Source organism: Manacus candei, unplaced genomic scaffold (assembly GCF_025592945.1).
Source record: "Manacus candei isolate 608988 ecotype Guabito, Panama unplaced genomic scaffold, ASM2559294v1 h1tg000049l, whole genome shotgun sequence".
NCBI classification, from domain to species: Eukaryota; Metazoa; Chordata; class Aves; order Passeriformes; family Pipridae; genus Manacus; species Manacus candei.
The window spans coordinates 27,658,551-27,676,197 of record NW_026138097.1 but is presented as its reverse complement, the minus strand read 5'-3'; the positions used below and the strand labels follow the sequence as shown (position 1 = coordinate 27,676,197).

General features: G+C 37.8%; 1 protein-coding gene across 1 annotated transcript in view; it reads left to right on the top strand.

The window, feature by feature from the left end:
* TRIO (trio Rho guanine nucleotide exchange factor) overlaps positions 1 to 17,647 on the top strand; it is a 255,846-nt gene that overhangs the window by 180,364 nt on the left and 57,835 nt on the right. The window contains 1 exon segment of the mRNA XM_051799299.1: positions 7,056 to 7,299. Coding sequence (XP_051655259.1) covers positions 7,056 to 7,299 — 244 coding nt within the window.

Genomic DNA, 17,647 nt, shown 5'->3' with positions numbered 1-17,647 from the left:
CAGACGGAAGAAAGTCTGCTTGTATTTGTCAAAAATAGCCTGTTTTGATGTTGTGCATTTGTACTGAAGTTGTTCTGTAGTTGTGATGATGGCTTCTTTTGAAGATATCTGTGAGAAAAATGGTTGGTTAGAGAAAAAAATCTTTTGATGACTTTTGTTTTGCTATTTTATTCTTTGCATTCTTACTTGCCTTTTTAGTGATTTACAAAAATTGTGCTTTGTATGCTAGCAAACAGTTTAGTTCATTTTTTTCTATGTTCTTAAGAGTTTAGGTAATCTGTCACACTCAGAAGCAAGACATGCTCTCTCTGATTTCCCTGATTGTTGGCTGAGATGTCAAACTGTGTGCGTGCAGCCTGGCTGGATTGTGCTTCAATTCAAATGGAGGTGGTGCAATCCATCCCTGCCATGCAGAGCCATCACCCTTCTTCAGTTGTTTGTGATGTACTGTTTACTGGGGTGAATAGCATGGATTGTCTTCTGTTGCCCTTCATGGTAATATTTCGTATCATGTGAGAATTGCTAAGAAAGTTGGCCATGTAAAATGCCCTCAGGATTGTTTTCCAATCTGACATGAGGAGGAGTCTTACCAACAACCTGTTCAACAGGAGTAATAAGTTAAAAGAAGGAGAAATGGAAGGAAGGAGAGATGGAGAATGCTTTTCAATGTTTTCCTGAAAAATTAAATTTTAAATGTGACTGTTTTTAAAGTATTTTGGAGTTCTCACATTGGCGTATAAAGTTTTTGTTAGACTTTTCTTTGACAAGAAAGACAAGCGGACGATTCCCTGGAAATTACCTATGCCGTGTACTGTATGTCTAACGAAGGAATTTATTAGTTGTGCACTTATAAAAGTGCGTGTGTTAGCAGGGTAGCTTTGTTTAATGTTTCTCTTATATGTTTTGGTTTGCTAGATACATTAAGAGGAGAAAATTTTTGATCTGTTTAAAAATACAAAATAAAAATCAGTAAGGAAAAGTAACAGGCAGAAGGCCAGAGGAATCTGTAGGGTATTTTAACACCGTTGCTGAACCTGAAATAATCGTTCACTTTGTATGTTGAAAATTCCTGCAGTCCATTTGAGGTTTAAAAGCCACTGTTTTCTCAGCCTAGAAGGCTAGAAGTATGTATGAAAGTCTTACAGAGACGGAGTAAAACAGTTTTACGGATGTTAGGTGCTGTTGGTGTTGTTAGCCAGAGGAAGCAGTGGAACACCTCGGTCGAATTTGGAGTATGTCCCAAACTAAAATGGGAATTCAAATCAAGTAACATTAAGAATATCATGTAATTGAAAGTAATATTAATCAAGCGGTAAAAATGTTTAACTCTGTATTATTTATTTTGCTTTTGCTGAACATTCTTCTGTTTATGTATATCCACTCGAGATTAAGAAAAGACAACAAATATCAAATATGTCACAGTAATCAACAGCCAAGTAAAACCATTCTTTTATTTCCTCCAGTTAATTCTTTTAAAATAAATATTTTGGTTAGAAGTGCTAAGCTATTATACAGGGAGAATATCAAGAGTGAAATCCTTTATCCAACAGTCAATACTGTTTCTCACCTCCTCAGAGATATACTTTGAAAGAACTAAAAATCCTTAGCCTTGGTAGTAAGTACCTGAATATTGTCCAGATAAGTTTCTTTCCTTGCTTCCTGTTTTCTGACATAATTGGAATTGCTGTAACAACAGAGAATAACTTCATAATTAGCTTTTTTCTTCTCCACTCTTGCTTTTTAGGCTAGAATTGTAACTTCTGATTGTTGGCTCCACTCTTGCAGTACTGCTTTTCATTAATGACTGGGATGATGCAATAGACCATATGTTTATAAAGCTGACATCCTTCCTAGCTTCATGTCATCTGAAAACTGTACTGGAAGGTAGAATTAGAATTCAGAATAATCTTGGCAAATTAGTGGGAGAAATTAATTGGCAAAATACCACAATTTAATAGGAACATGTTTGAGCTAATGCGAATAGGTGGAAATAGTTAAATACTAATAAAAACAGTGAGAGTCCAGAATGGATTTTGAGAGGATGATTGAGAAGCTATAGAGGCTCACAAGCTGTTTATTGTTTTAACAGTGTGATATCACTGGGGAGGCAAGGGAAGCAGCAATATATTGGCTTGTAGAAATAGGATGCTGAGCTGCAGGACAGGAGTCCTCATTCTTTACTCAGCACTTGTAAGGCTTCTGTTAGAGGCTACATCTGGTTTTGAGTTCAGATTTTTAGGAAATCAGTGGTCCATTTGAAGTGTTCTAGGGGAAAGAAGAAAAAGATTAATTAGACGTCCACCAAACATAACTTACAAAGCAAGATAAAGAGTTAGTACTAATAAGTCTAAAGAAAAAAAAGGCAGGAAAAACTTCAGGTCTTTAAGTGTGTAAAACCACACAGTGTTACAGAACAGTCTTTTACCTGTATTTTCAGTGAATGGGATGAAATCAAAGGACTTATTTTTAAAAAGATAACAAAAATATTTTTTATGTGTATGCAGATATGAAATCCTAGAGCAGAGTACTTGTGAAGCCTTGGAAATCTCCATGACTGGAGTGCTTTGAGGATAGTTTGGATAAATATTAATGATTCTCACAGCTGTAGTTGATCATGTTCTAAAGGAAGAAAGTGAATTAGGTAACTTAAGGTCCCTTTCCAGCCTGTTTTTATTATCATGGGATGTATCTTCATATTGCAAGACGTGTTAAATACATCCATAGCACTGACCCATCTTGACATATTAGAAGGTATAATAGAGTCCTGAGTGAAATACAAAATTTCTGAGAGAGACATTTCTACTTCATCAAAGCGTCTCAGTTTTCTGCAGGAGTGCTCTTACTGTACCCTAGTCAGTAAAACTTTGCTTTTCACCTTTCATAGTATTTCTTTAGTGCATGTTCTGTAGCTGAGTAGCCAGCATTTTAGGTGGCTAACAAGTAAAAGAGATTCTTGCCCCATTCATTCGGTCTTTCAATAGTTCCTAGCCTCAGAGCTTCATCTGATTTTTAACGTGGTCTTTTGAACTTGATCCAGTGCACAGGAAATTAAATGGGGAGGCTGAAGGAAACAATATAGGTCTGGTAGGGTTTTTTCATGCTTGTATTCAGTGATTTGGTAGAAATGTGAAATAAACCAAACTAGCATTTTGGTAGCTGAGAAGATGAGAGGCTTTTAGAAGAACTGTCATAACTTGTTATCCTAAATAGTAGGAATCATGCTAGCTGCTGTGGGTGGTCAGTGGAGCAATATTTTATTTTTAACAAATTGTCTTTTGTGCCCAGCTGGTAACACTTTGTACTACTGTCAATGTGAAGTTGTATTTCATTTTCGTGCTTCTTTAAGCTTGCGTGTAGTTCTTTGGAAAACAGAAAAAGGACTGAAGCAGCAGGAGACAACCAAGTATTTCATTCTACCAGCTGAGTCTGCCGAAGAGAAAAGGCTCCCATCAGTAGAAAAAATATTAGTAAAAAAGCAGACATGGCTCTGAGTATACACCTCTTTTCAGAGTCAGAAACCAAATCTGGGCAGCTACCTGGTCAAAGCAAAATGCTCTTTATTTGAGACAGAAGTTTTGCTCCGTCCCATTTCTTTTCTCCCACAATGCACTTATTTCCATTTTAAAAGGGGATTAAAGATTTTCACGCTTGAAATAATTTAGAAATCTTGTTAACTTCTCTTTGCTTTCCCTTCTCCTTAATGTAAAATTACCATGGTATATTAAATTTAATTTGCAGTCCTAAGAGGAGGTTATATGGCCTAATGTAAAGGCTCTTTTGTCTGGTCAGGAGTGATCTTCACAGATAGTGGTAGCAGATGAACTCTTAATGTGGTATCCCTGACTTCAGCAAACCTATGCTAAGAATGTACTCAGTCAGTGAGTGTGTGTGCGTGTTTGTATCATTTGGGATTTTTTTTCTCTCTGCAATCAACAGTGATTAAAAGGCCCCAGAGGTGAACATAAGTGGTTAAGGTTAATTTCGGCAACAGCAAGACGTTATGTCCTGTGATAAGCTGTTTCATTAAACCTTGCACCTTTTTTAATCTGCATTTCTGTTTCTGTCTGGCTTTTATTTTCTCATCTTGTGTCTGTCTCTTCAGTTTCCATGTTTCAGACATAGCATCATTTATTTTTATCATGCATGATTAATTCAGTTTACATAAAGGGTTTCTTGAGAAGGATGGATAAAGTATATAAAGCCTTTGTTCAGCCTAAATTTGGATTTAGTTGGTTTGTAACTCTTTTCCCTTCAGTGCAAGTCAGTCTCCCATTTCTGCTGTGCCTCTTGCTCTTCCCTCCAGCTAGCCTAGAGAGCCTTGCCAAAGCTGTCCAACAACAGCTGTTGAGCAACGTGCTTAATCACAGACACTCCTTGCTGTCCAACTGCATTTAATCAGTGAGAAAGATGAAATTGCTTTCAGAAAGTGTGTTATGGAGAGAAAACGAGCAATGAAACAAAGAGGAAAGCAGTTTCCTTACCGCTACTGCAGCAGAGAGAAAGAACAGTTGTTAACCCAAAGGAAGGGAAAATCAGTAAATGCTGTTTTGGTCAGCTCTCCAAAATGATGTCTATGTGTGCTGGGTAGAGAAGTCATTGTTTTTGGTGTGTCAGGCAGTAGTGGACACATCCTGCACTAAGTTGAATCTGGCAGCTACCATGTTTGAGCATGGTGTGGACCTAACTACTGCATGCAAGAAGTGTGTTGCACACTGTACTGAAGTGTGATTGAATATTGAATTTCAGTGGAATACCAACTAGCTAGGATATCTGATTCCCACAGAGTCTGAAAAACTAGGAAATTTTTGTACTTTAATAGTTTCTGATATGGCAGAAATTACAGTCTTTGTTTGCTTTTTTCTTTAGCTTAACGTTATATAAAATACTCAGAGAACATAAAATCTGAGATCTTTTTTGTTGTTTTATTAGGGGAAGGGGAAGGAAGAACATCTGTATTACCAAAACATGTGGCCATTACATCAGTCACAAAATATATTTCCTATTTGTAGGAAGAGAAGATTGGGAAAGCAAACAGAACCAAAGATACATTCCTGTAGGTATTTAGGAGAAAATACAAGGACTAGATGCAGTTTCTGGAGAGTATCAGCTTGTTACTGTCTTGGTGCTTGCACTGGTTGGGATAAGGACCTCCTGAGAAAAATTTGGTCTGCACTGGACACCTTGTGAAGTCATACTTCATCAACTTTTTTGTTAGTCCCCATCAGGCATACAGATGGTTTCAATTGTTTCTGAGTTTGTCTGAAGAAGGCTGTAACATAAATCAATACCAGAAAACCAGGGAAAGCTCTTTATTTTTCCCCTTTGACAATAGTTTTGCATGGACTAAAATCTAAGACAGTGGAGTGTAAGGGAACAGAAAACATTTTAATGAGAGAGGAGGTAGCATGTTTTGAAGATGTAACCCCTCCATAATCTGGGTATTGGGTCTGTCCGGAGAGACAGAGTAGACGCAATGTGATTAATTTTTAGCCTGGATATAAATGGGTACAACCTGATTTATCTTCCTTAAACACTAGATATATGAGGGTTTTCTGCCCTTCTTGGCCCCAGCATTCTCCTAAGAAAACTTTTCCCTCTTTGTAAGCACACACAAGCAAGGATAGCTGGTGAGATTAGCAGGCAGATACCATGGGAAAACTCTGGAGTTACTGCAGCCTGTCTGCTAGGAGTTATGTCCTGTCATTTGTTGCAGACTTGAGGTAGAGAAGGTTGGAATTATCCTTTGATTCTTACTGGGATTTTGCTGGTTTTGTCATTCTTACTTGATAACAAATAGCGTTATCCTAGAAAAGTTCCTATCCAGTGTTTCTGTCCCAGGCTTGTAATGAAAACTAATAAATAAGAAACAATGCAGTTTCTTATCTCCTTTTTCTAAAGCTCTTGAGATGTAACTGGCAGCCCTGCAAGAGCCTAAACATAACAGTTAAAACCAGCATGGCAGGAACTGTGCAGAATGTTGGTATAGCACATGCTTCTATACTTGCTGCAGTTGGAACTCTCGCAGGGTATTTTGTCCTCCTTTGTCAGCATAGAGCATTGCAGGATTACCTCAGGTAATGAGTTGAATGAGTTTGCTGGCTTGTTTCAAAATTACTGAATTCACAGAAGTTGAATACCATCTGAGATCTGGTATGAGTATTGCACTGAAGCAGTCTGAGCAATAGAAATATTCACATATAAATAGCTGAAGTAACCTGGAATGCCATTGCTGTATGGAAGGAGAAGTTGGATGGGTGCTTTGGCACTGAGCAATCTTGGGAACTTTGGAAAGTTTTGATAATAATTTTCATTTCACATCAAAGCAGACGAAACAATCAAAGAGAGGAAACTTAAGCTTAGGCAAAGTTATTCTAATGAAGTGTTTAGAAGAGGGGGAGGAAAACCCTGAGCTTGCATGCTTTTAATTCAAGCTTGTGCAGTTTTATTTGGAGAATCAACAAAAATGTGAAAGTTGTAAGCCCATGTGAATTTTCTACCAAATAGTTAAGTATTTGGGAATCTTATGTGAAGAGCTTTATGCTGATTTTTATAATTGTGTATGGTGTATTCTGAATGATTTTGTGCCCTGTATGCGTAACCCGTGAGTAGGGTGGGAATAAGGCAGTAGTTTCATTCGAAAAAAGTCCCTCTTTCTGTCTTCAATTTACAAGATAACTATGAGTGACTGTATTAAGTAATGTCCGGCCTTTTTGTTGCAAATTATGACACATAAAATATATTCTGAAGTGCCTTCTACTTCAGCTCATGGGATAAGGAGCAGTCTAGCAAGAAAAACCGCTTAAATCCTCCGCCCAGCATTGTCACAACCAGTGTGCTTTGAACAATAGGCAGAGACAAGCAGAGTTAGAAATCTGTTCTAAAACGCCAGAACTGCCTGATTTTGAAATGATCTCTTCTTGATGTGGAAAGTCCCAGAAGCCTGCTGTCTCATCCAAAATACAAATCCTGCCAGGAGTCCTAAATAGGTAACGGTGCGTGACGGATGGTTTGATAACGAGCATTCATCTGGCTTCTCCTTGTTTTTCCCCTCACAGTTGTCTGGTGGGTGCGAGCTGACAGTGGTAATCCATGACTTCACCGCCTGCAATAGTAATGAGCTGACAATCCGCCGTGGGCAGACAGTGGAGGTCCTGGAGAGGCCCCATGACAAGCCTGACTGGTGTCTGGTCCGAACCACAGATCGGTCCCCAGCTGCGGAAGGCCTGGTCCCCTGTGGGTCCCTCTGCATCGCTCACTCTCGCAGTAGTATGGAGATGGAGGGGATTTTTAACCACAAAGGTAAGAAATTATGGAACCAAAATCTAGTCATCAGCAGCGTGAGTTTTGGGAAACGGGGAGAAAAACTTTGGTGTTTTTGCACTGTCTTGGTTTCAGCTACCATGCTGTCTATTCCAAGAATAAAGCAGTTGGCAGTTCTCAGTCTTAGGTGAAAATGTGGCTTAAGATAGGGAAGAGATTTAAACAAATTATATCTTGGTGAAGAGTTATATATCAGATAGAGCTGCAACGATAGGAAAATCTATTCCTGACACATGCTGAAAGGAGGGAAGGAAATCTCCAACATGGTTATCAGTGGTTCCTGAGAAACCCTGCAGTAAGAAGTCATGACAAGATCAGGTTCAGCAATGGAAAAAGTAAATAGATTCATCCATATGACCTGCCACAGGTATTTTACTTAACCGAGTTTTTCAGAGTAGCAGTGGCATACTCATCCCTCTTTCTCAGAGGAGCTCTGAAATATTACTTTGGTTCTTTTCAGATGCATGGAAGAATATTCTTCTGAAGGATGCAAGAAAAATCTTACGATTCTTTTGAAAGTGTTTAAGGATCTAGTGTGCTGTAGTCCTTTGGCTCTCTAAACTCCCCAGGCTCACAGAGTAGATTGTCACTAGAGAAAATGCTTGCTTCATTTACAACTACTTAAGTTTGCAGGCTGTGAACAGAAAGAAATGTGAATTAAAAAAAAAAACACACACAGCAGAAAATAGTTCACTAGAAGGCATTTCATCACATACTGCTTCAAAAAGTTTGCTACTGCAAGTAACAAAATTAGCAGACAAGTAGTGCTGGGGAAAATTTGTTTTCCAGCACACAAAATTCAGATTTTGGAGAGATTTTCGAGAGATTTTCATGGATATAATCCTTTTTTTTTTGATTATTTGGTCCATTCCAGCCATTACAATTTTTCCCAGTGTTTTTTCAGACGCTGTATAAATATTCTTGACTAAAACAGGAACAAGTCTGTGTTTCTTACATTAGGGGCATGCACAGCAGGAACTTCCTGAATGCAGGGTGATTGAGGGGGAGGGGAAGCTTGAAGGATTGAGCTGTATAGTTGTAATACTTCCTCGTCCTCTTGTGTCCTGTAACAATTTGGATAAGGAAAGCTTGCAGATGTTCTCATGATAAAATTGGAAAATGTAGTTAGGTATCACTAAAACTTTTCTTCCTTTGACTAGGGGGTTAAATCATGGAAACGTCAACATTTTTTTTTAACTACACTCACAGAATTGATAAATCCAATGTCCTTTGGAGCTAAGGGACTTCACCTTTGAATGCAGAGAATTTCATTAGGAGAGGCAGATTGTACTGGACAATACATATATTATATGAAGTACACTGAGCCTGTCAGACTCCTGAGAGACAGACAGACCTGGTTTTGTGTTTGAGACGTTAGTTTTATAACCAAACCAGTGCACATAACCTGTACTGCTTTTTTTTCTTTAGCATTTGTTTGGGGAAAATGGGGCAGAGCACTTTGAAGATACTTTACTTGGTTTAACATGGTACTTTGAAATAAAGAGCATTAATTAATTATATTAATCACGGAGAATGAAGAAGAAGAGAAAGCTGTTGCTAGAATGAGCATGATTTGCAGGGTTGAATGCAGCCTCAGAAGTGCCGTCTGTCACTGCCACAGGCTTCCTGCGGGATATTATGGTATGCCTTCTAAACCCCAGCTGATAAGAAGCAGCTGCTGATTGTTTATTCCCACATTAGTGGGTGTCAGGCTTTAAGAGATGGATGTTTAATTTGTAAAGTTTCCCGTGTGTGTGACTTCAGTCAGTGTGAACTGTCTTGAACATGCAAACTATTATAATGTTAAAAATCGGGGGGGGGGAGGAGGTACTTGAAACCACTGGATATGTTTCACTTTGGTCTCTACCTCAACTTTCTATTGCTTGAAAGAGTTTGATAATCTTCATTTTACAGAGGGATTACAAAAATTAAGCAAAACCAGTGGAGTGCTTTGATTTTATTTTTCCCCCTATAGTGAAAAGTACCTCAGACAATCCCACAAACCAATTATTCATCTCAAGTACTGCATTTGATTAAAGGTCTTTAAATAAAGCATTGGGGAATATGCTAATCAGAAGAATAGAAAAAACAATTAGATGAACTTCTCAGAATTGTTCATTGTGGGCATTGATAGAGGTAGGAATTCCTAAAAAAACAAAACAAAACAAATCCTGTAACAAAGGACAAGTGAATGACTTATTTAAGGCAGTCCATGTTCTTGGGTGGATAACTTCTAATGTATGTCCTAGATTTCTAGTACTTGATTCTGTAGCTTCAGTCTTTTTAATACAGATTTTTTTTTCCTTTTTTGACCATAATTCAGTAAAACTTTCAGAGTTTTTGAGAGATTGGACAAATTAGGATATTGCCCCCTGGAATTTTTAGGTCTGAAAATACACATCATATGTGAGACTCACAGTGTGAGCATCAAGTCAGAGTAATTTTGTACAGTTCATGGGCAAAGCCACATGCAGTAGACATGAGTCTGGAATTTTTGCACGTCTAACGTCACAAGCTGTTGTGGGAGGCTGAGGGAGAGAGGTTTTATGTATTATTGCAAGAGAAAGAAGGTGATCACCGTTCAGAAGTGGTGGGGTTAGCTACTTGGATGTTGTGTGCTTAGCCTATACAGATGTCTTGTTGAATAGAAGAGTTTTGCGCTCCTTTTAATATCTATGGACGCTACAATTTTGATCTTTTCAACAGTGTTTATTAGTACCGTTTGCCAGTGAAACAAGTTGGAAAGTCACGGCATATCAGAGTTTGAAGGGAGCTTCACAGTTTTGAAATGGCAAACCTTTTGTAGTTGACAGCTGGTTCTTAAGTTGTGTCAAACCACATACCATCACTGAGTACAGAAATGTTGGGTGGTACTTAATGCCTTAAATAATCTGAAATTATTATCCAAAGTAGGGGAACATGCAAGTTTATTAAAGCAGAAAGTATGTTCAGTGAAACCTAGTTCTAACAGCTGATCTTAGTCATTCCTTGTCTGTCCACATATTGTCTGTCAACAATGAAAGATAATGTTGTTTTATTCTCATGTTAAAAGACAGCCCCAAAAATGACCCTCATCATTTGCCTACAAGTATAGGTGTTACTTCTGCTCTAAGAATGTATATTATCTTAAGCATCTAATCAGTATCAATAGGTAAAAAAAATATGCATTTACATTATCTTAAATTTCTAAGATTTTATAGTAGTTAGGGTGTCACTTCATTAAGAGTATGAGGAAAGCATCACACAGAAAAGATGTTCACTAGGTAGATAGTAATTTAGGGGAGGACTTGATTGCAGGTTCCTGACCTCTTGCTTGCTCTGCTGGATATCAAATCTATTTTTTTAAGTTATTTAGGTGATTTAATCAAGCTGTACAGTTTACAGATGAATACATTTTAAAAAAATCTAGATCCCTTTTATAATGGGGGAAAAAGAGAAACAAGTGGGTAGTGAAGAGGCTTAGTAACAGTTGGTGCACTCTACAAAAAATAAATCATTAGCTCTGGAAGAACATGTTTTTCACAAGTAATACATAAAGCAATGGGGTTTTTTGCAATGATTTCCCACATGTTTCTGGGTGTGGGGAAGAAAGAATTTTCCTGTTATTTTATTTGGTGCTTCTCTTTTTTAACATGCGTTTCTTCTCATCCTGTGGTACATTCATTTTTACATGTGCAGTTCTCTTTTGTTTTCAGGGCATTTATACTGCCACTGGACTTTGGGTAAAGGCCATGGGACAGGATACAGTGTAATGAAATTGAACATGTAAGCTCAGAAAAATTTGCAGCTATTTAAAATTGTTTGTGCATATCTTGCCTGTTTAGATCACAAGTTCACTGTCTTTTCCAAATTCATGGGTACTTCTGAAGAATTCCTGATAGTCCATCGTATCCCTTCTGTAGGTGCTACTGTTCAGAGAACTATAAAGGCTACAATAAACCTCTGCTCATGAGGCCACATTTATATGTCTTCAAGTTACAGAATCTTTGGGGGGACCATGTCTAACTGTCAATTCATCTGTTTGTTCCAAAACTTGGCCACAGAGTTCTTTTAATTTACCTGGAGGTACAATGTCTGCCTGTTTTATACAGTCGTATAATCCAGGGATCTGTGTAGGTTTGTTCAAATCTGAGAGGTCGGTGATGCCTTAGTAACATAGTGCCAAACCACACACATCTCACATACTGAATACTGGCTTTTGATTATACTCTCAGGATGCTGTCCTGACTGGTGCCATAAACAGAAAAATGTTGTTTCAGCAATCTTTTTTCTCCAACTGTAGTCTCTCTCAAAGAATATACCACAATAAGGAAGATCAAATGGCTTTCCAAGACAAAGATTGGCAAATTTGTTCAAATTAGCTGTGTACTAAGCCATTGTCTACATCTGCAAGATGGGAAAGAATGATGTAGGGCAGGCGTCAGAGCTCTTCTTGAATTGGTATAGGTACCTTCTGTTCAGGAATTAGGGAAAAGAAATACTGCATGGTGACCTAGATATGTTTCCCCAGAAAAGAGAGATATTTTATAGCTGAGACCACAGAATGGGTTAAGATAGTCTTGAATTCATTATGTTAAGTAAGCTTGCGCTTGCACAACTGACGACCTTCTATTCAGAATATTAATTTTCAATGAAAGGGGAAGGGGAGAGAGTAAAGGTAAAATGTCTCATGGGTGATCCAGAGCTTTGAAAGTTATGGTTGAGAAATGGACTGTTTCATGCTGAGTCCAAATACTGTTTCATATAGGAAGAGGAAGCTGTGGATAGCAGCAGCAGAACTTAGATTGAGTAAAATTGGGATCCAGTTTGGATAATGGAAGAAGGACTCCCTGTTTGTAGTGGAAGAAAAGAAGGGTGACTTGGGCAGCAATTGTTTGCTTACAAGCAGAGGGAGGCTGTAGAAGGGGAGGATTTGCTGTTTTGAAACTGCAAGCAAGCGAAGCATGGGCCATGTGTAAGGAAAAAGGATCCCCACCCGTGGCTCAGAGCCAAAACCTGCCTGTGAGACTGCCTGACAGCGTTTGCAGCTGCAGGAAATGAGTTACAGCCCAGGCCAGAGGGGAAAGTAACTCTTAACAATGAGCTGGTAGGGGACGTGCTCTGCCGTGGGGCCAGGTGGCAAAAGGGTGGGGGCTGTAGTTTCCAAGGCACCATACCAAAAGGGATCTGCTGCTGATACGATCGCATGCAGAAAGTGATATAGAGGAACATGTTGAAGTTGTACAAGACAGCAAACATTAATCTAAAAAGTCTGTTTCTTGACAAATCAATTACCTCCTCAAAACTTTCCAAATAACAGATTGCCCATCCAGATATAACCAGCTAATAGAAAGCCTTATGAGTTGCTCACAGGAGGAAAAGCCTAGAAGTCAGTTGGATTTGACACTCCACTTGTTTAAATTAGAAAAAAAATTGTAAAAGCTGTGCTGCAGTGTCAGTTCAAGTTATTTATCAGGCAGACATTTGCTTGAACAGAGGTACCTGTATTTTAATAGCTAAAGTTCAACTTCACAGTTTTCAGTTGTTTTGAAAACCTAATAAATCATAAGTTTTAATTTAGTCGCAAACATTTTGTGCAAAAGCACTAGGAGTCTACTAGTGGCAAAGATAGTTTGAATTTAGGTTGTGTGCGTGTGGTTTTTCAAACATGTTCTCGTGCTTTAGTCCAGGTAAATAAAATAGCTGCAGTATAAAGTAAAACAAGAATTCTCTATCCTGACTTTCCTACCCTGTGGTTTTAGTTGAGTTTGCAGTTAAAAACATCATTTGAGCATAAGTAAATGTAAATAAAATGGCAGCAACTGACTGTAGTTCATCAGATCATGATCTTTGCTTTGAGCTTTGTAGATGTCAGATGGTCAGAGTTAGACTAATATAGTCAAATTCTAATTCAGCCTTGATAAATAGTAAAGTCTGTATAAATTATTTTCTAAATGTTGTGCAGTCTTAAATTAGACAAGGAGGTTCAGTGAATATCACAACTTGAATTTCCAGAAGCATTTTCTCTAAACCAAGTTTACATGTCCTCTGAAACATCATAGGATTGATTTCTGCATAAACCTGCCTTTAACTCCTGCATTATTCTTTTATCATAAAGCAGCCCAGGAAGACCAGTCAGATCTATCAGTATTTCCCATGCTTACTCTATTTGTGAGCAGAAGTATGTGGTTAATTTGTCTCTGGAGTTTTTGTATATAGCTAATGAAAGTGTTTTACCCAGCTTGGGAGCTCAGTATTACAACTGAGAAAAAGAAGACATTTTTGTAATACTGGCTTGAATATACTTTTGGTCCCAGACAGCTGCCAAACGTATTTCTCTTATATATGGTAGTTGGAAAGGAAATCAGTGTGTGAAAAGTATCTGCTTCAGAACAGATGTATTTGCACAGCTGATCTTTGGGAGGTAGAGTGTGGATATAAACCAGCAATTCTGATGGCTTTAGGTTTCCCAGAAGAGTTGTTACTTTGCTTGCAATTTGACAGCAGTTTCTTTTTCTAACCAAGGTTAGAACAGAATACAAACTCAAATTGTACCCTACTAAATTGGATTCTTCACCCAGAGGGTGGTTGGGTGCTGGACTGACTTCCTCCGATTCTGTTTTTGTGGGGAGGCTGCTGAATGTGTTCCGTTGACTTCATTTCACTTTTCCTGCAATCAAATAGTAAAATATTATCTCTGTCATGCATGCTAAACTGGAAGTGTTGCATCACTTTTAACGTAACGCTATTTGAACCTTTTTTGCAGATGCCATTGACATCTCTTGAGTTGTTGGCATTACTGTGCAATATTTTGCTTCTATTTTGAGTGCATGTTCACTGACATAGATGTAATTACAATTTGGGACATGCTTGTGTTGGCTCCTAGCTTTGAGTTGAGTACAAACAGAAAGACTTTTTACTCTATATGGAACAACTATTGAACCTAAATTCATTATTCTCTAACATGGAAGTTAAGCAAAAAGCAGCAGAATTATTAGAACAAACTATGTAAAAGAGGCTGTTATGATAAGTTAATAAAAACATGTAATGATCCCAGGAAAACATACTGATAATGCTTTTCAGAAATTTTCACTCTGTATTTTCTAGGGTGGATGTATAATGGTTAACCCCTACAGCAATAGAAGACATTTGCATAACTGACATTCAAGCATAATATCTCAGGTAGACTTGTTATCAAATTGTCCTTGATGACCAGAATCCTGTAGTAAGTTTTCCCTGTGTTTGTAAACCAGCTGTGGCTAACCTACTGTTCATTTACAGTGCAGCAGAAATAGTCCATCTTATAAGAACAGGTTGAAAGTATGTCAGGTTTTCAAGAGCAGACTGGACAAAGACCCAAGTAATCTAGTCTGATCTCATAACTGACCCATCCTTTTGAGCAGAAGGTTGAACTATGTGGATTTTTGAGACCACTTGGAACTTGAGTTATCCTATGATACTATGCTAAAAGTTAGAATTGCTAGCATGGATTTACATTCTAAATGTTCCTGGAGTCTTGGACTCCCCTTAATGCCTGTGGGGCTATCAGAAATGCTTAAGATTTTGCCCCCAAATACATTTGTTCTATGTAAGAAATGGGAAGGAATCATAAAAAGTATTTCTGCTTGTGAAAAACTCCAGTTGTTGTTGCATTCTGCTGGGTCATAACCTTATTAAGCATATGTTCATTTGTTAATATAAGCTTTAAACTATCAGTGATACAGAGATTCCTTAAACACAGAGTCTAGGGGAATCTATTTGCATGTAAGAATCTGCAAATACACTGAAGGAAGGAAAGGTGCTGGGGAATCTACATGGAAAGAGGGACTAGTAAAGCTGAATGGTCCTTTGTTGCTTTCTACAGAAAAACTTAGGGGACATGGAAGTAAATGGGGTCATGAAGCTCTAAGTTCAAGCTGTTGTTCTTCACTTTACACTTTATAAATATTAGGAGAGGATTCTAGAAATGTTAAATATAGGGAATTTATAGTGATGAGAAAGATCCTGAAAGAGAGTGAGTAAGAAAACATAGCTCACTAACAAAAACAGTGAAAGGGTTTAAAAAAACCCAAACTAAACTAAAAACAAAAGGCTGAAGCATAGAATCATAGAATCATTTAGGTTGGAAAAGACTTTTAACAACATCAAGTCCAACCATTAACCCAGCACTGTCAAGTCCACCACTAAACCATATCCCTCGAAGGAAATATCACCTCTCCATCCATGAATTGCACCCTGGTCTCCTGCATGACAGGTGGGGACTGGCTGACTAGATTGAAGTATTCTTTAGGTAGAATACAGAAAAACTTGACTGGTGAAAACCACCAAATTATTAACCACTTAAAATGTTTTTATCAGTAGCTAATGTATTTTAAAGAGTTTGTCATGACCTGACTTGGTTGTTGGTCCATCCTAGTGTGCTAACTTCTCTCATTGTCTCATGGACAAAATACATGCAGTCTAAATGCTGGTTGATTTCTAGAAAAGGCTTAGGTGTATTTATCCTTTCACCCTAAAGGTGTGGCAGGACTACAAGCAGTCATGCCAGAGTCAGTTTGGAAAGCACTGACTTAGAGTCGTGTCTTAGAGCTTAAAGTCTCAGGGTAACGTCTAAAGAAACAGTGCTTACAGCAGGTGGTACCCTGGAGGTATGAGGCGTGTTCTCTTTGTGTCCTGGTTGCTTACTTAAGTGAAAGTTGAGGCTTTGGGATCCACTGCTCGCTCACATCGTCTTTGGCTATGTGGAAGTTACAGTCCTCAGAACTGGAGTAAATTAATAATAGTAGCATTTTACTATCTTATGCTATTTGTGGAATAATCCTGTTATTGTAGCTGTTGGGGTGATGACAAGCATTTACAGCTCTGTAATGATTTTTGTTTGAAAATAAGTATTTTATCTGTTTTGACAGTCTCCTCTTTCATGTAGGAGCATTTTATTATTTTATAAAGCCAAATGCCATTCTAAATTGCAGAAGGAGATAGCACTGTTTTGTCAGGTTGTGAGCTTTTGAAAGACAGCATTATTACCTTTTGGAAAGGTTTAAGTTTTTAAGAATACTAAGTTCATATTTTTGTCATCAAGAGGCATACATATTAGGATGTTTATTTCTTCCTGTGTGCTTCAGGAAGTTAACATTATTAGCAATCTAAAATTTCTAGCATGATGCCATGCTTTGTTCAGGAGGAACTCACTGGGAAAAGAGAACGTGGAGAAATTTTGAGTCAATTAAAACAATTTTCTTGCACCTAAATTTTAATTACTGTCCTAAAGGAACATTGTTGTCTTAACTGAGTGTAGTAGCTTTCGGAAATACCTGAAGTATAGACTTAGAATGGCTATTTCATAACTGCATTTTCACAATTCTAATAAGGGGTGATGCTATAATTTGTAGGAAGTATATACCCTTTTCAATTTTGTGAACTGTGCAGTCATGTTAATTTATTTTGTTCAGAGGTAATTTTCTTTTAAACGTGGGTAAAACATGTTATGTGTAACCCAAACAGAAATGTTTTACCTTTTTCACGACTGAATTATGCTATTTTTAAAATTCAGAGTAGATATAAAAAAATGTTAATTACAATGCAGAAACCCTCACATTTGTGGAATTGTGTAACAGTACACAATTTCAAGTGTTTCTGTGTTTTAACATCTGTTAGGCAATGTATAATAATAAACCCCAGTCCTGTGGATTTTTTTGCTCCTTTTTTCTCTTGTGCCTATGGTAAAACTAGCCTCCAAATACATATAAATATATTTAGTAACAAATCTGTGTTTATTATTCACGAAAATGCAGCTTAGAAAGAGAGAGAGAGAGAAAAGACCTGTTTCTGGTTTTGCTGTCATGTTAGATGTAGTGCAGAGGAACTGAGCAGCTTGCTTCATGTTGCCAAAATATCTTTTACTATAATAAAGGAGGCTGTGAAAGTATATAAGGTTTTTTGTGTTAAATGTTAGTATTTGAAATCCAGTCAGGTGCTTTCAGAGTCCATGTGCCTTTCTGGCTTCCAGAAGCAGTAAGGTGTTGGATTGTGGTTGGGCTTCATCTGCCATACCTAGCAGTGCCAAGCAACTTAACCTGTTACAGGAACATGACTTGTGGTGAGCAGTACTGAGCAGTGACAAAAGCAGAAGTGGTCATGATGTAACCCTATGTAAGTAACCAAAAAGCATTTGTACAATTTGAACTTAGCAAAAGGAGAGTAAGAGCAGTGTTTTGGTCAGTAATACCAATCAACAGGTAGTGTGCACAGCCTACAGAAGTAATTCCTCAAGATGCGTTTGTATAGAACTTCAGCCTCGGTGTTTCTTACAGGGAGGGAGTACGTGTCCAATTTTGAAAGTTTTGCT